This window comes from Pezoporus wallicus, unplaced genomic scaffold (assembly GCF_028554395.1).
Source record: "Pezoporus wallicus isolate ANWC-B61680 ecotype Strahan unplaced genomic scaffold, APGP_CSIRO_Pwel_v1 contig_8232, whole genome shotgun sequence".
Lineage (NCBI taxonomy): Eukaryota > Metazoa > Chordata > Aves > Psittaciformes > Psittacidae > Pezoporus > Pezoporus wallicus.
The window spans coordinates 583974-608330 of record NW_026637105.1 but is presented as its reverse complement, the minus strand read 5'-3'; the positions used below and the strand labels follow the sequence as shown (position 1 = coordinate 608330).

The window sequence follows — 24357 nt, the reverse complement described above, 5'->3', positions numbered from 1 at the left end:
CAGACTTCATCTGAACGGGGCTTTAAGCAGTCCTACAAGTCAAGCTGTATTTTTATCTTGACAGTTGGTGTGCTGGAGGCAAAACCCCAGCAGTCTTGGGATGCTGCTTCTGTTCTGCTGTAGCCCCAGAAGGTCAGCCTCACCTGGCTCTGTTTATTGCAAATAAGGCAAAATGGTGCATTTGAAAGGGGCAGAGGGTACCTGGGCACATCCGAAGCCGTTTTGTAACGCACCTTCACGCGCGTGCAGGGAAACCTTGCCCAGGTTGCTCGCTGATTTTAACTAGAACTGATAGGTTTGTGGCTGTGGCAGGCGCTGAGCGCAGAGCCTGTAACCCTGCGGAGCAGTTGAGCGCTTGCAGAGCTGCTTTTTAAGCATATCAAATATGTATAATCTCATTAAAAGGGGTCTGTCTTACTGGAACTCAAACAGCTGCTTAGCCTGCGCTGAGCCCAGAGTAATTGAAGGGCTGTGCAGGAAGATTGTACAAGACTTTAGAAGCGGTTTAAGCAGTAACAACCTCTGCAGAATTAGCAAGTGTCTGTTTAGAAGCGGGTGGGAAGGGAATGCGCTTTCCATCGGGTGCCTTTTGCAATGAAAAGTTTTCAGGGAATTCAATTAAAACCTTTCCTTTAATAATAAAACCAGAAAGGCCCAACCCAGCAGACTGCTGGTGCTGCTGCATCCTCTGCTGCTGTAAGGTAGCTTAGTCATGTGAAAAGTCCCCGTGGTTAAAATGTCTAACCTGTCACTGAGTCTGCATCCTTGAGTGTATTTTCCATCCTCTCCTCTAGTGCAAGAACAGCTTTAAATTACCAGCCCCAGACTTCCCAGACCCCCATAGTAAACGTGGTTGAGAACTTGCTGATAGGAGTTGCTGCTTCCAAATCCTCGTTGCCTTTGCTCTTGGGTGTGTTTAAGGGTTCTCTATAGACCTGGGCTGCAGGAATCCATGATCACAGTGAGAAGCAAGTGTCGGGCCCAGAGCACCTGTGCCCTTGAACTTGGTGTTTGTGTGCAGAGGCTGGATTGCTTGCATCTGTTTCATGGTAGGTTAGCAGGACCTTGCTGCAGAGATTCTTTGAATGGTTGCCTAGGGCCAGGCAGGCAACAGCGATGTTTGACGTGTTCTGTAGGAGGTAACTGCCCCTCTGGAGGAAAGTGTATCTTCAGAATAAATGGCTTATTATACCCGTGCCTTGCTGAAGCAGGTAATGACCTTGCTCCTGCTTTGCCGGTCTTGCTGCTGGGCGCATGGTCTGGGAATGCACTTGGCGAGGAATCTTTTCTGCATCTCTTTCTTTCTAGCATCCGCAGGGGCAGTTATTCATGAGAAATTAGATTTGAACATTCCAGTAAACGGGTGAATTGTGCTTATCTCCTTTGGCTGGGATCCATTCATCCTCCAAAAAGCATTCTCATTCTGCCTGTCAGGGGGAGGTGTTTGGAAGAAGCCCTTTCACTTCTTGCATGGACCTTCTTTGGAGGTCCTGCTCTCAATCTAGTGTGTGATGCATTGAAGTTTGAAGGGTTTTCTGATGCTCAGACTAGATGAGAGATATTTCAGCCTAAACCCATGATTCTGACTGGGCTTCAGTGTCTGTGGATAACTTTAATTTGCTGCAACATAGATAACTCTGTAGTAGAACACTGATTGGGATTTCTGTGGCCTTTTTCAGTGCTGGTTTTGGCTGCTGGAATGGCCCAGAAGCAGTTTTGTGGCTGCTGGAATGGCCCAGAAGCAGTTTTGTGGCTGCTGGAATGGCCCAGAAGCAGTTTTGTAGCTGCCTGTGTATCTGGGGTGTTGTAATCATATTTTTCCCTGCCTGCTGTGAGCTCTGCACGTGCCATCAGCACAGAAGCAGTCGCAAAGGGCCGGGGTGTCCACCAGGACTTAGAGGTGCCTGCACCTCCGACACTTCTCATTCTGCTGCTTCGGGTGGCTGGGCGCCCTGGGAGAGCAGATGGCCGGGGCAGGAGAAGCTGGCGTCTGTGCTTGTCTGATTCTGTCAAGTTCCTTGAGTCCTCGGCTGCAGGTTTCGGCTCTGCTGATAAACCCCACTGGCAGCACGAGGCACTAACACCAGGGAAGGTCTAAAACCTGAAGACCCTCCTGCAGGATTGTGCTGCCCTTTCCCTAGGTGCCAGTGACCCCGTTGCACTCAACGAATGCTCTCCCCTGTGTTAAATTTGTTTGGAAGGGTTTGTTTTAAAAATAGATTGTATTGAAAAAAAATGGATGTAAAGCCCCAAGCTCCTTGACTAAAGCATCTGAAATGCTGCTCTGTAACACGTTGTAAAGTTAACAGGCTTTTCCTAGCCGCGTTCCAAAGAAATGCGGAGCTGATGCTGTTATGTATGAGAGGATGCGCCACCCAAATGAATCCCTGGGTTTCCTTTCTCTTCCTGCCCATGTTCTCTTGAGATGCTCCTCTGTTAATTGCTCCTGCTGATAAAATTCAGGTTATAAAAATGAAAGAGCCTGCAGCAAGCAGGAGATCCAGTATGTGACTGGGAAGTGTCTCTGCTGTGTTGCTGAGCAAGGAGTTAGTTACACTTTTACCACCGATTTTGGTAAGAACATAAAAAGAAATCAGAGCAAATAAAGACACGTAAGGCAGTGGTGTGGGACGCTCCACAATTTTCTATTAGATTTCTGTTAAATACCATGCTTGTACTCAGGGTCCTGTTGTCCCAGCCCTTGGGGTGTTGCTGTTGTTGATGAAGGTACTGAGATCTGTCTGGGTTGGAACCCAGCCTCTGTCCCCACTGTGAGTTTTCACATACCTGTGAATCCTTTCTTGGTCACTGAATTCCTGGTGGTTTTCCTCCTGCTTGGCTCCCTACACGGATAGGAGGGAAAACGGGAAACACCGCAGAGGATCCTCATCAGGAATAAGGGGTGGAACGGGAAGCTTGGGCAAAAACGTGAGGAAATAGCATCCTGGCAGTGAGACGTGCGAGGCTGAGAGCCACCAGAAGCTCTGTCAGTTGGGGGGTTTGAAATGAGACTGAACAAATCCCTAGTAAGTGTGTGGTGGGGAATAAGCTGGCACTTGCCAGGAGACACTGGCTGACCTGACTGGATTTTGCATTCCCAACATCGTTGTCTCTTAATAGTGTGCAGTAAAACACGTCCTGATGAAAACGATGGGGCTTTCAGAGCTTTGATTTGATTTGGGCTTTCTCTTTTTTGATGTTCTGTGTTATGCATTTGCAATATCTGATCAACTCACACTCTGTTTGCAGCTGATGATGCCTGCGGAGGGACTTTGCGGGGACAGAGCGGGATTATCTCAAGCCCTCATTTTCCCTTGGAGTATGGCAATAATGCAGACTGCACGTGGACTATTCTCGCCGAACCCGGAGACACTATTGCTCTGGTTTTCATGGATTTTCAGCTGGAAGATGGATACGATGTTTTAGAAGTTGCTGGAACAGAGGGATCTTCGCTCTGGTAAGTTACTGCTGCCCACAGTTCGCAGTCATGCAGTACCCGCGCGTGTTTTGTGTGTGCAGATACAAATGTTATAGCGTGTTCAGAGTGAAGAGTTTGTGCCTGAAGGAGGGCAGTTCCCCGTTAGCTGCAGTCACGGGTCACAGCTGCTTCCTTGTAACGAAACTCCCTGGGATGCTTTTTGTTTCCTTGGTAAACTTTGCAGGGACAGTTACCTCCTGTAAATCATGCTCTGCGCGGTAAGATTTCATAATGTAGCTGCTGAGAGGAGGTGAGGGGCTTGAAAACACGCAACCAAAGCAACCACCCAACACTTCAAAGCCCAGGAAAAGCCCCTCAGACATTGACGTGCCCAAACCTTGCTTTTGCTGAATGGTTTTGTGATTATGACTAAAGCTGATGCTGACAAGTTGGCTTTACTGTTAATGAACTTCTGGCAAGCGTTTCTACAGATGGTTTTGTCCTTTAGGCAGAGGCTGTGCACGGAATTCCAATACCCTCCTCCCTTTGTCTGAGCAATGCTTTCAGAGATAGTGCTTTTATGTATAATGAATGCCACACTCTTTTCTGATATACAAGAGCTACCCAATGGTCAGGGCTGTGGGGTCTGAAGTGAGGGCTTGCAGAGTCTGATGTATTGCTCATGTTGCTTTTATAGCAAAGGACAGCTCTGCCTCTGGTTGATGTAGACAGGGTGATCTGCACTGAGTGCACTCAGCAAACAGCTAAAAGCCCTGGTGAGCAGCAAATGAAGGGAGTAGCCTTAAACCTGGCATCCCTCTGGAAGGGAAGAATTAAGACTGTGAAATACTGAGGTGTTGCTGGGATCTCAGCAGGAAGCTAAATTAAGATTATTTATGCGGATTCTGTCACAGCCACAAATAATGTTCATTTAAGTAATTTATGTGTGGCTGACAATTATGGGCAAATAGGGTTTGAATGTTTAGGATGTATTGATGGGAGAGAAGTTGCCACTTACCATGTACCAATTGTTTACTGTTCCTAGGACCCTCTGAAAATTAGATGTTGCTGTTTCATGGAAAAAGACCCTGGGTTTATTAGCATGTATTAATATTTTAGGGCACTGTTGGTTTTTAGCCGTTATGTACAGCAGCAGGGCTCAGTCGTCTGTGGTGTGTGGTAAAGATGAATGTAGCTAGTTGAGAAACATTATTCAGCCTGGAGGTGTTGCCAGTGCAGTACTGTGTCTTGTCATACCCAAAATAAAACAATGCCTGTCAGAGGGAACCTGCTGCAAAGAAATTAATAAACTACCCATAAATACAGCATGGTGGAACTTTAAAAACGGCAGCTTAGAAAGAGAAGCCCTCTGACTTTCAGTAGTGCTTGTATGTGCACATGCAGTCCTTTGGAGAGGAGATCTAGTAGCTGTTTTAAGGTAGTATGTTCTATGGACAGCAGTCTGGGGATCTGTCAGAGGGGATAGTGGCATATTTTCTTTCCTTATTCCCCACCAAGTGCCCCTGTCCTGCATCTGTAATGATGCCTTTCCTCCAGATGTTTTTTTGGTGGGAGCTGGATGAGCTCTGGGTGCTGTAACAGCAGCGGGCTCCTGTTCGATGGCGTGGTCCAGGTGAGATGTGCTGGGTCAGGGAGCAAAACCCAGGTCACACAAACACCAGTTTCATCCAGGGCTCCCAGATGCAGCCGTTTCTGCTTTGAGGCTCATCCTGCATCTTTCTAGCACCAGGAAACGCAGGCAAGATAACCATAGCAGTCAATTCAATGGGATCTCATTTGGTATTCTTGAGGAGGAAACTTTTCAGTCCCATAAGCAGAATTACAGAGAGTCTTATTTTGAATTCCAGTTTTCAGAGCTGGCCTTTGGCTCAGAGCCTGATAATTAAATTCACATTACTCAGTTTTCAATAATTTTTGCCCATAGGGGGGAAAAAACTGGAGCTCCTATCTCCTCTTTAAGCATGTTGTGATATGATTCAGCTTGAACGTATAGCAAAAACCCTTTTTTCCCCTCTGTCTATGAAAAGCTAGTTTTAATTATTGGTAATATGGCAGAAAGATTTGCAGCCAAATAAAGTGTTCTGTTGAAGCATCTTGTAGCTAAATATTTCATTTCCTAAGCATTATAAATAGTTTTAATCTTGTCTGAGATGTACCCAAATAAAATGAACTTTCAGCTGGGGTTTAGCTCCGATGTATTTCCAAGCTGTGGAATATCCTCTAATGGGGGTATTTATGAGACCCCTAACTCGGTGCATTAAGTAAGCTTGACTTGGCCTGTGCTTACTGGAAATCTCCTGCACTGTTGTTCATTCTCCCCTCTTTAAAAGCAGATGCTTTCTTGGGTTTTGATGAACCAGGTTCCCTTAACCCTCTTGCCTTCAGCAGTCGCCACAGCTGTGTCCAAATCCTGCAGTAAGTCTTGAAAGAGTAAGGACATTGCAGGTCTAAGCATCCACGTGTCAAGCAGAGCAATAGGGGTTGAGTAGCTATTTGAGACATATTAATAAAATAACACATTTACAGCTCTTTTAACTGCTCTTGCAGCTTCTGTCATGGGACCTTGGGCCTGGGCTTCCTTGACAGGTGAGAAATAAAATTCTACTGAGCGGAGAACAGGAGGGGAGGGAAACAGCAGTGTGCAAAAGAGCCTGTCAGACTAGAAAGGACGGGGGGGGGGGTCTCCAGGCTGAAAGGAGAAATTGGAAGGGTGGCAGTAGCTGCCCTCCTCTCCTTAGAGGTTGGCTGGAGTGGCCTCTCAATCACAGCCCGTCTCTACCAGGGCAAGGATGTACTTGGAGAGGGGTATGTGGTGTGTATATATATATGTTATGTCATTGTTTCCAGACTTCTTCTTGTCTTCAAGACTTGGGGTTCTCTTCCCCCTCATTTTCTACTAGCTGAGAAACCAGAAAGGATCAGTGACATTCTTCTCCATAAATACATGTAAAAGAAGCAAATCCCTCAGAAGCTTGGGCTCCAGTCCCCGAGGGTTGTGCTCTGTGTCAGTATCTGTTCAGAGCTCACTAAATCTTGGGTGGATGCTTCTCAGGAATATCTGTGGATTACAGCTGTTTGTGGTACCCTTTTAAAACTTTCTTCCATGGCAAACATCCCTGTGGCGGCTCAGCTCCACTGAGAATAGCAAAGGGTTTCAAGCTGAGCACCCAAAATGTGCCAAGACTGGGTCTGATGAGAAGGAACTCTCCAGGCTGGTCCTGGGTAGCACTGAACCCCCTCTGCGGCAGGCATGTTCCAACCTCATCTTCCCTTTAATAGCTCGGTGATTTCTCTGGAGCCTTGGGTAGGTTTGATTTGGTTTAAAATACTGTTCTTGTAGAGAAATTAGGATTGTGCTGTGGAGCAGTTGCTTGGCTGCACTCTGAGCACGCTTAATGGAGGGTAAGTTCTTGCTTTCTGTGGAGGCAGAGGTGCACATTTCCTCTGTTTGGGCATATTTGCTGCAGTTTAAGTAAATGCAAACAAGGAAAATGTGCTTGTCTGTCTCTTGCACTTCTTTCTGTCATCCATTCAGACCTCCTGTAGCTGATCTGGGACCTGTGTCTAATATTAGGCATAATGACTTGCATTATGATTATTAAAGCATTGTGCTGCTATTGCCAGGGAAGGTGGTGGGAGGAAGTGACTAATAATCCAGTTTACGTGTGTTTGCAGGAATTGAGGAAGATCAAGTGTGCGTTTTGCTGGGTATAATGCAGGTATTTAGCAAAGAAGGTTTTTACAGTCATTACTCCCGTAGAGCTGAAGCAGGTGAGGTGACTCTTGCTTCCCTGTGATCCTCCTCTTGACTGAGTTATTCTACCTGATGGAACGCAGGTCTAACTGGGGGGGTTGCACCCTCTGTCATGTTGGCCCTGCTGCCCTCCCACTCGGTGAGCTTTTCCTTGTCACTTTCCCTGATTTTCTGTAACTAATCCCATGCTAAGTGAATGCAGCCAGAGAAGCAGGGCTGCACGTGGGTAACTGCCAAGCAGGGGAGTTTATTCCTGTCTGAATCCTCTTCTCCTCAGTCTCTCATCTTCATTTTGACTTTTCAGCCTTGGAGCCGTATTTTGCTTGTCTCGCGCAAATGCTTTCCTTCTCCTTAGGACTATTTCTGCAGTTAATTTGGGTAGAATTTGGTTTCACTTTGTCTCTTAATTTCCTAGAAGCAAGCGTGCCTCGATGCATGCATGTGTATTTTGTATGACTTTTCTAGCCCAGTGATGTCTGATGTGAAAGCAACACGGGCATCTTGTTCTGCTTTGCTATGGTGCAGATGTTGAGCAGTGGATATAAGGGACCATGTGCTGGGGTGAGCCTCTGAGGAGAAAAATAACGTAGTTTGTGTTGGAAGGGACCTTAAAGCTCACCCAGCTCCAACCCCTGCCACGGGCAGGGACCCCTTCCACTGGAGCAGCTTGCTCCAAGCCCCTGTGTCCAACCTGGCCTTGAACACTGCCAGGGATGGGGCAGCCACAGCTTCTCTGGGCTGAGGACCTTTGGATTTAAGGTTCCTCTGGTTAATTGTAGAACATCTTCCTTTCTGGAGCTGAGCACAGGAAACTCCTTTCAGGCATCACCCTTTATGGAAAAGCATTTGAGAAGTTCTCTCTCGTTGCTGTGTTTCTGCAGAGAGTTGAGTTGGGGAGGAACTGGTGGAGGAATCACCTGTGCTTCCGCAGCTCCTCTTCACTGCTGCTGACTTTATTCCTTCCCTTGTCATTATCTGCAGTTGACCCTTCCCTCCCCACCACCTCTGTCTGTCTGCCAAGTGGTTTCTGATACTCATTAAGGTTCTTCTATGCGAGATCTGCTTTGTGCTTCCCTCTTGATGCCAGGTAGTTGGTACCACTGGCCAGGCTAATGTGTCGCACGTCATGTGCTCTCCTCTAAGAGATTAGAGTACCTGTTGTTTAAGGTCACAGTTTCAGGTGATGATCGTCAATTGGCAAAGACTCCTCTGTGTGTGCTTCTAATGAACCAAGCTATTTTCTTTATATCAAAGCAGCTTCTGATCCTTAGATAGCAGTCTTGGAGCTTTCAGCATGCATTTTCATCTCAGACCTCAGCTGATTTCTGCTGAAGTCAATGGGAAGACTTTGGCTCCAAAGGGCCGGTGAATTGTCACTTAGTGAAGTGGTTCCTTGGCTGCCACATTCCAGTTCTGGAGCCCTGGGTCTGCATCTGCTGCTGGTCCAGGTTAATGGGACAGCACTTGCAGGAATCGTGCAGGCTCTGCATGGCCATCACCAACTGCCAGCATGGGTGGGAGCCAGACAGGGACCCTCTGCCCGCTCCCCAGCGGCTGCTGTTCCTTGCAGGGCTTCTCTAAGCAGGTTGCCTGGTGGCTGCTTTAAAGTGGCTTTATCTCTCCCTTGCCACTTCCTTTCTGATTTCCAGTCAGTAATTGCTTTCATTTGAATACTGACAAGCATGATCCTGCCCAGGCTGCATGGGGCTGAGGACTGGAGCATTATTGTGTGTCTGAAATAACTTGTTTCATCATTAGTTAAAGCTCTATAATGCAAGTGTGAAAGTTTTCCTGGGCAATGAATTAAGCTTCCTTATTGCTAAGCCCTAGTTAACTAATGGGTACTTTATCTGTAATACTCAGCTGTTTTTCTACCATGGTTATGTTTTGTATAGGACTAGGAGTGAATAAGAAACGTGTCTGAAATGGCTTTTGAAATCCCTGCATAAAGGCCAGTTACATGTTCTCTGGGATCTGGAAAATAGACTTTGTCATTTGATTGATGCAGTTTGATTCTATTTTTTCACTCGTTAAGCATTTATAATGCTTTTCATTAGAAACAAATCCTACACAGGCTTCAAAGCTGTGAAACGTTGCCTTAGTGGAAATGTTCCCCTTTTCTCCTAGAAGGTGTGTTCTCGGGGACACTTGGGAAGGTTGTTGGAAACCAGGCCTGTCCCCATTGAGGCAGCCTGCAGCTCTCCTTGCTGCTGGGGCTGTGGTGGTCCCTTGCTGCCTCTGGTGTGTTCCTGGGATGTACCAGCCTTTGTAGTTGCTGTCTGACTCTTCAGGCCTTAATTTTAATACAGATCTGCAACACGGAGAGCAGGATTTCATAGGTCAGAAAGCTGATGCCTGGCATGCGGTGCCTGGTTCTTGGTGGTAGCTGAGTGGCAGAGCTGGTTGTTTCCTTAGTGGATGCAAACCATTCAGGAGCATCTTGGTGGCTGTTTTGGAGTTAAAGGATTGATGATGCTTTGTACAACGTAGTTTCTGTAGTGTTGCACGTGGTCCTGGAGCTCCTGAGCCTCTTGCACTGCAGAAGCAACTGGGAAATTCCAGAAGAGTGAGGTGCTCAGGGTAAGATGGCATTTAAAGATGCTCCGTAGCGCAGCAGGTATGGCTGGCAGGGAAGGGAAGATCCCAGCTGTCCCCCAGATGAGGAGGACTCTGCTGCCAATCCATGCAGCCCCTTCCCAAGGCGCAGTGTGGCCGAGCGCTGGGTGCAGGACTTGCTTCCCCTGCTCCTGCCTGCTCCCAGTGCTTCCCAGAGCCTGAGCGAGCTGCTCGCGTGGCAGGGAGAGGCTTCCTGTGACAGATGACAATGAGAGGCCCTCCTGACCTCTCCCACTCATGTTTCATTCAATAAAACATGATTAGATTTCATATACCGCTTTCTGGCTAATCTTATTTTTCCATGCATTAATATGATTAATTCTATTTGCTAGATAGCAGAGAGCATTTCATAAATATTCAGGCTGGCTTTTTAAGCCATGGCAAAAGATGCTTTTAGGCTGAAAATTACCCCAGTCATGTTGTAATTATTCTTTTTTACCCTAATTTGTCCTCCTTTGTTGTTTGGTCACCTCGGAAGCGGAGTGAACCCAGTGTGAAGGCTACTGTTGTGTGGATGGCACCTCAAGGGATGAGGTGTGGGAATGCCTGTAGTGTGGGGGAGAATCCCTGAAGGTTACTAAGTGCAGAATTAGTATTTAGCTATTTGGGTGCTAGATGCAAACACGTGTTAAAGGGGGAAAAAAAGGCTTGTTTGCAAGAACCCTCGGTACCTGCAAGCTAAAGAGTTCTGTTAAACGGACCTCGTGCAGATCAGGGTAACACAATGGGCTGAAAGCTGGGAAAAATATTGGTCATCTCAAGAGTACCTTCTGGATGTGACCCAGCGTGTAAGTGACCGTATTGATCGTAAGCTGGTGAATAATACTGCTATTTGGCAGGGGAAGGAGGCTTCATGGATGTGCAAATGATGTCAGAGGTTGTAAAAAGTTGGACATCCAGGGTTCTCTTTAACGCACCGTGTCCTTGACACTGATTTCCCAGTTCAGGCAGGGATTTGGACACATGTTGGTGGGCAGGATCACTGGCTTCACTTAAAGGTGCTTCCAGACATGTCTTTGCCTTCCCATTGTATTTCTTCTTGTTCAGAAACCAACTCCTGCCATTGCTGGGCCAGCTCCACCGCTGCTGGAGCCAGCTGAGGAGGTGCAGCTGCAGAGGGGTCTGCCTCCCTTTGCAGAGCTGTTTGCTGTGTTGAGGGAGTTGCATTTGCGTGTCAAAATCTGTCTGCCAGAGCTGATAATAGTCATGTTTTACACTGCTCACCCTTATCTGCAGCTTCGAAGTGAAGGAGCAGCGACACCTCTGCAGCTGTTCCCGTGCTTTCAGAGACATCTTTCTGCTGGGGTTCCTGTGCGGACCCGTGCTTTGTGGATGCTCGCTTGTATTTGCGTGTTGTGTTAAAGAATGGAGTGCTTTGTCTTCGGGTGTCACCTGCTGCACTAAATGTATTTGAAATGATCTCTGCCTGCTGCGTTTCCTTCCTCAGGCTCCCTGCAGCTGCTTCCCACCTGTGCCCAGCTCCTGGAGCTGCTCTTGGTGTGCTGTCAGTGGAGTCACCACCGAGAAGCTCAGTCTGGTGCTGAATTGATCTCTCTAGTTCAAATTGATGTCTGGATGCCTGATGCTAACGTGTCTCATGTACTGTGATTATGCTACAGCTCCCTTCTAATTTGCATTATATCCTAATTCATGAAAGTTGAGGAAGAACTGAATTTGCCATGGTTTGCTCAAGCTCTTGAGAAGTGTCGTTTTGTGACAGCACTCGTGTTGTGCTTCTCGGCAAACTGAGGCTGATATTAGCTGTGTTCCTTCAATCTGCGGTTTAGTGGTGGGCTTGGCAGTGCTGGGGAATGGTGGGTCTTGATGATCTTGAAGGTCTTTTCCAACCCAGTTGGTTCTGTGGTTCTGATCTAGGCAGGTGTGCGCTCTGTACACAGGCACAGTGAGGAACTCTGTTTTAGGAGAAGCTCCTGGTCTGATCTTCACACTTGAACAGCATCACCACCCTTCCCTATGTGTTCTTAGAGACAGAGGTGGGGAGGTGGAGAGTAGATGTGAAGATCGGGAGGAAAACTGCAGTGTTCCAGAGATCAGAGAAACACTGATGTGTTTCCCTGCAGTTCCTCTCAAGGGGACAGATTCATTAAGGTGTTACCAGGACCATTGTTGCAGCCATGGGAATGGAAGAACTATTCAGGTTAAGAATTAGTGTGTTTTCAGAGCTAGTCCCTTGTATTTGTTAAGACATCCTGACGTATCTCTATATGTGACGTGTGTCTTGACAAACATGATGGAGTACAAAAGCGTACGGGGACATCCATCTGCCCCTGGTAGGGGGGTTAGAACTAAATGGTCTTTGAAGTCCATTTCAACCCAAAACCATTCTGTGACTCGCATTCTGGAATCAAGGGTTTGGATTCTCATGGCTGCTGTAGTTTGGTGCTGCTTGGCAGCATTTTGTTTTGTCAGGGCAGGTCATGCTCTCTTTAGCTCATGCCAAGGTTGGTTTTGACAGTCTTGGCTGTTCTACAATATGGATGTTTTGATTCTTCCTCCCAGGGACCTTTCTTGGGTTGATGGTGGAGATCAGAAAGATGCCAGTGCATCAGTAAATATCAGAGGATTAGTAACAGAGAAAATGCTGTCAGCAGCTGATGACTCTTTCTGTCCACACTGAGCTGGAATTTTCCAGGACTGGAGAAGTAGATTATGGGGCTCCACTGATGCCGTTCTGTGTAAAGGGCAATTCCTGCCTTGTAGGAGTCCAAAAGGGCAGCGCACAAGTAGCTGCTTCCCTACCACTGTCGTGACCCCACGATTTGCCATGTGTCAGTAAACTCTTAAGAGTTGCTTTGTCAGCAGTGACTGGAAAACTTAATGGTCCTTCTCCATGCTTTTCAAATAGGGATGTTGGTTTGATGCTTCCCAATTGGAGCACAGGGGAAATACCCATCTCTGTTCTTTCCTTTATCCCTTTGTCTTCATTCTGCACTTCTCTGATTTTTATAATCATCTTTTAAATGATGGAGCAGTTCAAATTAGCTCTTTTAGTCAGAATTACCTGCATTAAAGATTTCCCTTAAAAAGAAAGGCATAAAGGTAATTAATTGCTTCAGTTACCATAATGTGGCTTAGCTTGTGGGTTTCGGTTAGAAAAACCTGTTTTTGATAAGTCAGCTGTTCTTGAAAGGCAAAAAATAAAAGAGCTTCAGGCTGGAAGCTGGCACGAAGGAACCCTGAAATAAGGTTGTTCTCCCTCTAATGTAAGAGAATAAATTACCAGCATTGATCCTGGAGCAGTGCCCTGTGCTTGAGACAGCCGGGTGGGCAGGGGGGAGAGCACGGGGAGGATGAGTTCTGCCCAGTCACAAATGCTTTGTATGATTTAAGAACCAAAGGATGCTTGTTCCAAGCCATGGTGGAATTTCTGGAGCTAGGAAGAAAGTCGAAGGGAAGAGAAAACTAAAGGCAAACTCTTGACAGAGGTTTCAGAGCCAGAATGGGCACTGTTGGATGACTGAGTGCTGCAGACCTGCGTGGTGTGAGCAGCTCAGACCCCCGGGTAATGGTAGAAGGGTGGAAAGGGTGACCAAGTGCTGGCTTCAGAACTGCAGGGAGCATCTCCCAGGCTGGAACGGGCAGGGGGTGGCACAGGGTGATGCTTGGATCACAGGGCTCTGCTCTGCTCTTCCTTTTGCTTTCCTCCTGCTCTGTGGGGTTGTTAAACCTTCCTGTGCTCTGTGATCCTTGGGATGGGAGCTGCTGCTGGTCACTGTGCCCATGTCCCACTGCAAACCCAGGCACTGGTGCTCTAACACCCAATGAGCCATCCGTGAGTTTTACATCTTATGCTTTTAAGCGGTGCCAGAAGTGCAAGGGCCTCTTACTTCAAGCCAAGCGCAGGGGTTTTAAAGGCTCTCTGATTTCTTGTTGTAGGTAGCGGACTGTAGGAGGTGTACTGTGGGAAGCAGCTCCTGACTGCAAAACATCCCATACAGAAAGCTTGGGCAGCTCTGCCTGCTTTGCTGGATGCATGCACAGTCATTGCAGGTACAGGAGAGCTCACAGTAAAAAGCTTTGGCTCTCTTTAAACTCAGATGTGCGTGCTCTGACTTGAGCCTCGCCTCCGGTTTAAGGAAGAAAGCTCATAATCCTGTGTGTGGTCACATCCTGTCTAAAACTGAAACCAGCTTTAAACCAGCAAACGTTGCAGCAGGAGGGTCTCTGCATTGCTGCCCAGTGCCTGCCATGTTCCCAGTGCCCCTTGACAAGAAACTCGAGAGTAGGAAGACCTCAAGTGGCTGTTATTCAGAGCATGTTGGCTTTGATGGCTTCTTCCTTAGACCTCTTAGGGAGCTATGGATTTTTAGCATGAAATTAATCTGTTGGTGTTTTTGTGGGCAGAATAAAACACCCATTCCATTCTGCAAGCCTGGAATGTGGATAAAACGGCGCTTACAATTAAAATTCATTTTGAAGCAAGTTAGCAGAGGTTTTGTTAATGTCTAACATCTTTATGGGTGCTATTCCTTGTAAATTTTGAAATAATTGAGTCCAGAGGGACACAGGAATAGATTCTGTGTTTGCTGTGGATGCCAAGGTTAGCTTTGCTTTTGGCACTGCTGCTCTTTCTTTGTGCAAGTTCTGATTTTAATAAGTTGCCAAGGAAGTAACTCGTTTGCTTTTTATGCCAAATTACCAAGAATCCATCTTAAATCTCTGAAAGGCTGCAGTGAATCTTTGGTACCAAAGACTTGATGCTGTTCACCTCCAGACTCGGAGGTGCTCGTGCTGTGAAGTTCAGGAGACTTGAACTGGATTTTATTTGTATCCTGACATTCACCCTGAAGTTGTGAGGTTTCCTTACCTGAACCATAAACCAGCCCAAAGTGTTTGGAATTGTGAATTTCGCATTTCTTCTCCTCCTTAAATATTTTTCCTGGGATCCTTTTCTTAAGCAGTTTATAGGTGGCAATGAAAGTAATGGAAAAATAAATCTGGGTGTGTGAATAAATGAGACCAGAACCTGACCTCAGCAGAGCTTTGAAACCTCCTTTGCCTTGTAGGCTAGAGCATGTCGGGGTTTGCAGACGTAGTGGTTTGTAACGCTGTGCCCAGCAAAGTTGTATTGCACCAGAGTTGAATGCAATCAAGTGGGAATGTCCTTAAGAGGCTGCAGGGTCTGCCGCGGCTGCAGCAAGCCTCTCGTGCTGTAAACAGTGGACAGCTTGGAATTGGTTCTTAATGGCTCTTTATTGATTGAACGGGTAGAAAGTTCATCTAAACTGTGGATAATTCTGGTAATTTCCTTGAAGATTTGACTGCTATGGAGCTATAATTGCTGCACCAGGCTCTGACTTATAGGTAGCAATGCTCATAAACCCATTAATGTACAGTGTGGCTTTCAGTAGTGAAGCTGCAAGGTTGCTTTGTGAGGCCACTTGAGCCACGGCATCTCTAGAACAGCCATGCCAGCGTAACCTTGAACTGCAGGGGAGATGCTCGGGTCCTCATGAAACAGGGGGGACTTCAGCAGACCATGGGCTGGCTGCAGCCCAGGGCGGTGTTGCCCTGAGTGCTGCACGGTGATGTTAGTGGCTCATGTTGAGCCTTGTCCCCCAGGACCCTCAAGCCTTCCTCTGCAAAGCCGCTTTCCAGGCAGCGAGCCCCAGCCTGCGCTGATGCAGGAGCTCCTCTTCCCCTGGGCTGGAGCTTTGTGTTTCCCTTTGAACCTCCCGGGAGCTCTGTCTGCCCATTTCTGCACCCTGCGGCGGGCCCTCAGGGTAGCACCCACCTGCTGTGTCAGTTACTGTGGTCTGCAGGATTGCTCTGTGTCTGCTCTGGCCCATCATCCAGGTCATTAATGAAGGGAGAAACCAGTATTGGCCATGCTATTGTGTAAAGGTGGATTGCAGCAGAACATGGACCCTTCATGTCTCCTGCCTTTCTCTGAATGCTGTCATAGTCAGTTTAATATCAGACTGAAGTATGTGTTTCAGGATTCCTTATCTGATCAAACACTTGGAGATACAGAGTGATAGGCAAGCGTGGAGCAATCATCTCCAGTGGCACAATCCACATCAGTTGAGGAGACGGAGCGGAAGAGATGCAGATTGATCTCCTGTGAGAATCTGCAAGAGGAACTGTTACAGCAGCAAAGAGCACACAGAAGGCAGGTATAAAAAATCATAAAGAAAACCCCACTGCCAGGGCTTTCAAGTAGTCAACGGTTTCTGCAGTTGGAAGACTTCACATTGTGTTAAGGTCATCCACAGGCGTCTTAAAAGGGATGTTCTGCTCTTGTACAGTTCTTATTCTGCTGTCTTGGCAACTTCAATATGTCTGCTCAGGTTTTCCAGGCCCCTTCATCTTACCAAGAAAGCACATGGAGTGATGCTCCCTTTGCTGCTCACTGGAGGAAAGAGACTGGCAAGGCCCTGCCACTAACCTCAGCCTTAGTCTGGACTTCTGATGCTCAGCCTGTGTCAGGCCCTTGTAGATCTGCTCTTGAGGAAGGATGGATGTGTTTGTTTTGTCTTAGCTGTGTGGGATGCGTGGCTGTGTTTCTTTCAGGATTAGGATGAAGTCAGGCAGTGATTTCTCAAGGAATGAGGGTGTCCTGGGATTTCCCCATCCCTTAAAACGGAATCTTTGCTGAACCAGCTTGTGAGGGTTGTTCTTCTCGTGCATGGGTCATAGCATCCTCTATGGTGGTGTTCATGAGCATGTGCCCAGGAGAGGAATTAATATCTTTACCCTCCTCATCTGGCCAATATAGTGGATCAGCCAAATAAATTAATCTCCAGTAACAGGCAGTTGTGAGGCTATGGTTTTGCCATCCCTGTCTCAGTCAAGTTCTTTTTACAAGCAACCGCTGGGGCTCTGCAGCTGATGCTTCATTTCCAGTTGCTGTAGGATGGGTTCTCCAGTGTTGTGTAGATTGATGAGTAGGTAGTTATACATTGAATTTATTATTAATTTACGTAAACTTCTGTGTGTACTTCCATTGTTTGCTGTTCTAGGAAGCATAAAGCTTTTTTTTTTCAGTGAAAGTGATGGAAAACAGACTTTGAATCAAGCAATTTATTGAGCATATTTAATATTGTCTCAGTTGGTGGCTGTGGTCTCCTAAATGGTCATCTGCTGAAATTTTGATTTATCATGTAGAAAATCATAGAATGGTTTGTGTTGGAAGGGACCTAAAGAACACTGAGTCCCAAAAGAAGTTAATGTTTTAACCATGTTATGCATATTCTGTGGTATTTTATGCATAAGATCACCCCCTAGAGAATCACCAGTCTTCTCTGTCTGCCCAGATGAACATACCTGCTGTGGTTTTACCTGAGGGTTAGGGAGAGCATAAGCAGATGCTTATTTTATCCATCTAAATGATGAATTCTGGGACAGACAGAACTGTGTCTGTCAACCTGCTGCTCTAATTGCACTTTGATAACTGAACACCTGCTTGTTTTGGTAGCTGTTATCAACGGAAGCAGATGGGTTTGCAGTTCGGGGGGAGTGGCACGCTTTTGAAGACCTATTTCATTATCTTCATTCTAATTTGGAATGGAGATGCCCTCTCACCAAGAGCTGCAAGGTCAACGGGCAGCCTCTGTGCTAAATACATTTCCTTGTTGGACAGAGGGGGAAGGAGGGAGCTTGTAAAGCTGTAGTAGCATCCACAGAGCAGCAGCTACGTGCTGTACCGGCATGCAGGGGCTGAGTTTGTTATCACAGTAATTTGTGAGCTACATCGAAGCTGCTAAGGGTGACAGGATGCACTGCCTGCCTCTCAGATCCGTGCAGATGGGGATGTTCTCTGTGACGCTCAGTCTGTGCTTTGGTGCAAGACGGACTCGCAGCAGTTAACTGCTCTTCACCGTGGTCCTGTGGCTTTCTCGCTTCTAGTAACTTGGTGTCTTTTTGGTGGCATTAAAGCCAAGCTGTGAACAGAAGCACGTTATTGATTCTCTAAAACAAAGATTCTTTGCCAGGCAGTTGATGAGCAAAGAACTCTTCCAGTTTCTGATTTCTGTAAGTGTTTAACATCTCAATTAACTCATGCCAGGGCCCTTCTACAGAGCCTCGGAGTCATCACGAATGAATCTGCTCCTGACGAAGCAGAGTTTCGGGGAGGTCTCTGCCAGGCTTTGCCTGACCCAGGCTGCTGCAGGTTGTTCTCCAAAGCCCTTTTGGAGCTGCTGGGAGCCAGAAGAGGGGCCCGGAGTGACTTGCTTCCCATCCTCTGTGACACAGCCACGGCCAGGGGCTGACTGAGCGTGCTGTGGCTGGTGTGGGGTTTTGCTGTAATCACTTAATCCTGTGTTGTTCTACTGTTTCCTTTAGCTGTGAAATGTGAATAAGGCTTGATAACTTACTAAATACACCGAGCGACGCCAGATCTGTAGTGATGCATCTGCTCTACTAAAAAAACCCACAGCCCCAAACAGAGGCTTTCAAAGGCTCAACTCCTCACTGAAGCATCTAGAGAGAATCGCAGTGCTTTGTGTTTCTGGGGTGGTTTTGCTTTTAGTCCCACCCTGTGTGATACACCCAGTGTGTCAGTGAGCTGCTGTGAACGGGACCTCTCGTGGCTGTGTTACACAGCAGACAGGGCAGTGGTGTAGGAGCATTACTGCAGAGAGCATCTATTAAAGGAGTTTGCTATTGAGAAATACTCTAGTGCTTCCACTGCTGGTGAGAGCTGTTGGACTATGTCTCCTGCACTCACAGGAGAAGATTGCTAGCATAGGAGAATGGAGACTAAATGAGGAGATAGGATGAAGTGCCATTGTTCCCAGTTAACAAGAGGGAATATCCACAGAGATGGGCTTCTCTTGATGGCAGTCGGAGTATGAGTGCAGCATCCACGTCTCCTTAGTGATAGTTTTGCTTCTGGGCTCAGATCGCATGGTTTTTTGTTTGCACAGATAAATAAGTAAATGGTGAGTGGAGTGTGTGGATTTCTGGCTTTCAGGGTTGTTCATGCAGACTTTGAAGTCTGACCCAAGCATGTAATGTCCGTGACCAACACGAGCAAGTGCTGCTTGGTGACAGATGTGTGTGCGTGCCCCTGGCCAGAGCACAGGGGAGTGGAGTTCTGGAGGCTGTGGATAAAGACTGAGCGATTCTGGCTCAGCCCCTGTGGAGCCTCCGCATGGAGATGGCAGGGAAAGCAAACCCTCTCCGGATGGCTCCATTGATGGGCTCGTTCAGCTTTCTTGCAGGGAAGACAGTCTAGCTTATTTTCTCCCACAGGAATTACAAGGTGTTCTTGACTCATTGTTCCCTTAGCAGTGACAACACAGGCGGCATTACAATAAAAATTACATTACCAGGTCTGTTATAACATCATTAACATTGGGTTTGAGTACATGAAAAGTGTGCAAAGACTTGTAGTGAGCCAAAATTGTTCCAATACTGAAAGGAACCATGAGCTTCACCTAGAGTTTTATTGCATGCTTTCACTGCAGTGTGGAAAGCAGGTGAAGGAACCTACCGCAGGCCTCCAAGGGATGTTCCCCCCATAATAGTCATATTATTCATTTACCCCTCTTTTGCCATCACTTGCTCACAAGCTCTTCAAAGTCCATAGCTTCCTCCCTGTTGCTGTAAGCATCTCCAGAAGTGTTATTTATCATTATTAATACTTAGCTCTAACGGTTATTTTCATCTATAGTCTATATGCCATTAATGTGAAAACAGATGCAGGTGAAAACCTCCACCAGTTCCAAGTGTCCTCTTTTCCAGGCCCTGTTTCCTCTCAGTAAGAGATTTCCCAGTGCAGGTAACTGGAATGTTGGTGTATATTCTGAGCTGGCAGCCAGGGTCATCCCTCAGCCTCGCAGGCTGGTGGGAATGGCCATACTGGGAGGTGGTTGGAGTGTGTGTTTGCAAAGCAGTGTGTGTTTTGAGGCAGTGCTGCAGGTATTTGAAGACATTACTCACGAACAGACTGTGATGTGCTAAATTGAGTGGAACCTGTGTGCCAGCTTCACAGAGCATGATTTTGCCTGAATGCCAGTTGTTTAGCAAGTTGAGAGATGGAAGACACAAAGATTCCATTAAAAGTATAATTGGATGGGTAATATCTTGGGCCTTTTTGATGCATCTTTGTTAACCACTTCATATTTGTAATGTGCCAAAAATAGCTGCAGAGTCTGCTGTGGCCATCACTGGTGCTGCTGGGAATAGATTTTAATTGATGGATACTGTCAAGCTGTTAGCGGCCGTGCAGCCATGAGAACCATTAAAGTGATATTTCTTGTCCCTGCTCACTTAAACATTCTGCCACCAAGTCATAGCAGAGTATTAGTTTTTTACTCAATTTGCCTGCATTTGTACTCCTGGCTTACTAGGGCTGTGCCCTGGGGTTTTAAGTTTTCATCAGTGGGATCTGCCAACCGCTGACTCCATCTCCTGGTATCACAGTAGATGGTGCTAAGAGCCTAACGAAGTCCAAAATCATGGAATGGTTAGAGATGGAAGGGACCTAAAGCTCCTCCAGCTCCAACCCCTGCCGCGGGCTGGGACCCCTTCCACTAGAGCAGCTTGCTCCAAGCCCCTGTGTCCAGCCGGACTTGAGCACAGTACACGAGGTGGCATTGAAGAATGATCCATTTCCCTGCTCTTTGCTGCCATCTTTCCTGTTAAAAACAGGAAAAAAGACATTGAAGAAGTGCCCGAGCAGGGAGCAGAGGACAGAGGCTGTGCTCAGGGACTGGACCAGCTGGTGGAGCATTGGGCTTGTCTGGGACACTTTGTAGAGCATGGAAAGCAGCTGACCTGCCCCTAAAGTGCAGACTTTCCCAGATGTCACTGAAGCTGGATGACCTCTTGCCCAAGGAATGTTTGCTGGTTATTTCACTTCATAAATAGCTTGGGACATCAGCCTCACTATTACAGATCTGTTTTTCAAATCTACAGATCAAATTTAGACTTCCCTTTGAGCCAAAGGAAAAGAGACAGAGTTCTTTAAAGAACTGGTGTGAAATGGGCTGTGATACTTCCTTTAGGAACCTGTAGAAAGGCTGTGGTCAAGAGGAGAAAGCTCTCTGGCCCATGTCTTGATACTTCAGCCTTTCAGTGGGTTCCTGGGATGGTTTGGGTTAGGCTGTGCACCTTCCCAAGGCTTTCCTCTGCTCTCCTCTCTGACCTGCAGTTAGCTGCTAGTTATTCCCAGCCTTCCTTTCCAAGCGATGCCGCTGTTCAGAAGGTTGAAAGTTGCAGACAAAAGGCAGAACAAGCAAGCTTATTTCCATTTAATTGTTCAGATGGTTTATGTAGGACCACCCCTGCATTCAGAAGTTACATACTGCTGTGTAGTACAAGCAGGTCACCAGCCCTAGAGCCCTGGCAGCAGTGGAGGACCTTGTTTTTCCCTGGGGCAAGGCTGCATTGGTTGTTGTGTCCCAAGCTCCAGGACTGCCTAAGTTAGGACCAGAATTCCATGTGAAGGACAATGTGTTTAACTCGTCATTTGGAAGAAAGGACGAGGAAGAGAAGACTCATTGCTGTTTTCTTTATGGATAAGCAGGAAACATCCATCTCTATCCTGCACAAGCCTTCCTGTTGCCATCAGTATAGAGCCAGCTATATTAATTCTGGATTACTGCCCTGCCTTGAGCCTCGTGGTTATCTCGTGTTTGCAGTTATTTCAGTGAGGCTTATGAATGTACTGCAGCTACACAAGGAGCTGCGGTGGCACAAGTGATGAGGTGGAATTGCAGAAGGTCAGAGTCTTACCAGCAAAGCCAGAGCATCAAAGTCTTTATTTATTCCCTCCTTCCTGTATGGATGTTTGTCCGCTGGGAGCTCCTCTCCTGGCTGTCTCTGGGTCATGCCCTGACCTATTCTCGTCTCCTTAGTTTTCTCCTCCTCAGTTTCTTAGCCTGCTCTTTGTACATTTCTTTGTCGCTCTGTGGCTGTTGGTGCCACATTTTCCCTAACGCCTTGGCCATTTCTACCGCTCTCAGCTGTGGATTTGATCTCTGAAGCTTACGACGGTTCTTTGCCATGAAGAGAAAGAAAGGAGGGAGCGGCTGCTTGTCTATGTTGAAGCTGACTTGTTTCTTCTGCCGCCTTCTCTGCCATTTCCTCACCCCCTTCAGAGCACTTGATGCCCTTTTCTTTGAGCGCCTTGGCCTGTGGTGCTTTGCCCTCTTCTTAGAGTTCTTTCTGCCCTTCCTGGACATGGATTTCTGTCTTCCTGACCTTCTCTTTGAAGTCTCTTGGCCAGTTTCAGGCTCTTGGCTGCTCTCAGTGTTTCTGATGGAGATGCGCAGCAGCACACGAGTTGTCTCCTTATCTTCTTGGAGCTCGTCGGGAGGGTTGGCCATGCTGTGATGGGCTGACACCTGGGGTGGAGTTAGATTTCCAGGATGATGGTGAGGAGGCGGCGGCTTCGCCGGCTGGTGGAGTGGCTGCTGGAGCGCACTGGGATGAGCGCTGGTGATGCCTTCACTGGGCGCTTATGACATCAAGTTCCCAGAGCCAGTAGGGTGGAGCTGGATCTCCTTCCTCTGACTCTGCTGGGGTAGGATGGAGTCACAGCTGGGGTGATGTAGCAGCTCTCTGCTGGCCTGGGATTGTGTTCCTCCCCCCCGGCGCTGGGGCTTAGCTCCATTTAATGCACCGTGCCTTACAGATGTGTGTAATAGCCAAGGAGATAACGGGTTGCCTCTAATTTTTTGTCATGATAAAATGTGAAGCTGCTGTTAGCTGCTGAGAGGTGGCAGCTCATAATGTGAAAATGGTTCAGTAGCAGCCCTAAAAATAATTGTATGTGACAGCTGTTTCTTGGTTCCTGTCAGGATAACTACTGTTATTTAACTCTGCAGCTCTTGGACTACATGTCTAATTTATTTGGGTGGACTTTTCATTAATTTGAAAGGTTCTGAGGGTTTAAAAGCCTTCATTAATTACATTTCAGTAAATGAAAATGTAATGAGGTTCTGCAGGGTTTGGGTGGGAATAAAAGAAAGAAACAAACTTCCTGGGTTTTGTTGGCTTGTTTTTAAAAGGTTAAATCAGTTATTCCCAGGAAATGGCTAGCTTTTCTGTCTGCTTCGCAATGCTTGTGACTGAGAACAGGACTATGAATAAAACAAATAGAGATTTTGACCATTGGTTGTAAGTACAAGGTGATTTATTGAAGTTCCCAGTAGTGTTAAATATTCATATGTAGTAGATTGCGTAAGTGTTAAATTATGAAACAGATCCTACTTCTGTAGGACTTGTCTTTCTGAAAGGTAAAGGTGAGGGAATAGAAGGCTGGAAGTAGGGAGCCATCCCTGTATTCCACATGGATAACTTTCTAAGTGCGTAATTCCATTGCAGCCAGTAGGACTTCTGTAATTGCTTAATGATGTTGGATTAGGGGCAGGTGATTTGTTGGGCTGTGCCCCAGCCCTGGCAGTGTTCAAGGCCAGGTTGGACACAGGGGCTTGGAGCAAAGCTGCTCTAGTGGAAGGGGTCCCTGCCCATGGCAGGGGAACTGGAATGAGCTTTAAGGTCCCTTCAGCCCAAACCATTCTCTTCATGTAGGAGCCTGTGGCAAAATCAAGCCTAGGCAAAACGCTTCAATGTGATGGTGCTTTTGTCTCTGTTCCCCTTCTGTATTTACTCTTGGTTGTTTTCAAGTGACCCTGCAATAGTAAATAAAATTGGAGCAGAGTCAGCCTGTTTGCAGTGCCATGAGGCACGTTCCTCTCGTGTCATGGCTCTTTTCTGCTGCCTCTGAGTGGAGAGGCTGATTTGCATTCCATTTATCTCTCCTGCTTCCCTTTGCATTGTTTCTTTTGCTCTCAAAAGAGAACCTGCATTTGTGATTATTCTGGGGCAATGAAATAATTTCATTAAAGCATTCAGAGATCTCTCCAGCAGGTGCTTTATTATCTCAATAATTCAGCCTAAGAGACTTTTCAGATTCCCCAATTCCCAGAGTTCAGGAGCTACAAATAAAACTCTTTTGCTCTTTCCCTGATTTGGTTTATTTAGCCTCGTTTATCTGTGTTCTTTGAGTTCTTCCCCAGGAATTTCATTTAAATGTGAAATTGATGATATTCAGTAAAATTGGCTTAAGGAGTGCATTGTGTTAAGATGCACATGAGACAGTGCGTGTCCCACTTGGTTTAGGTCATCTATAAATCTCACTTTGAATTGAGGCCATTAATCTGAACTCAGTCGAATGTTTGCTCATGTCCCTGAATTACCTACATAATTCATCAGAATAGGCCAGTTCTGTCCAGATAAATCTGGGATTGGAGTGCTGGAGTAAACACAGGTCAGTGTGGGGTGGGGATGTGGGCATCTATCTTGTTTGTTCTCCAGCATGGAGTGTGTGGTGGGGTTTAATGAGCTGCCACTTCCATGGGGCATCTGCGGGCAAGTGCCCTATTAATAAAGTAGCTTTATTACTGTAACTTCCTCTACACCAGAGGTTTTTTGGGTGGAATAGTAACTGTTAGGAGCAAATCATCTGTGGGCAGCAAAACCCAGCTTGGGATGTGCTTGAATTTGAGACTGAGATTGCTGAGTGCTGAGGAACTTGGCCATCAGGACATAGTTCCAGCCCTGTGTTCACACC

General features: G+C 46.8%; 1 protein-coding gene across 3 annotated transcripts in view; it reads left to right on the top strand.

The window, feature by feature from the left end:
- The window catches only part of CSMD2 (CUB and Sushi multiple domains 2), a 259895-nt gene that overhangs the window by 66684 nt on the left and 168854 nt on the right, over positions 1-24357 (top strand). For all 3 annotated transcript variants that reach the window (XM_057403460.1, XM_057403458.1, XM_057403459.1), the window contains exon 5: positions 3250-3457. In XM_057403460.1, coding sequence (XP_057259443.1) covers positions 3250-3457 — 208 coding nt within the window. The remainder of the gene's footprint in view (positions 1-3249; positions 3458-24357) is intronic.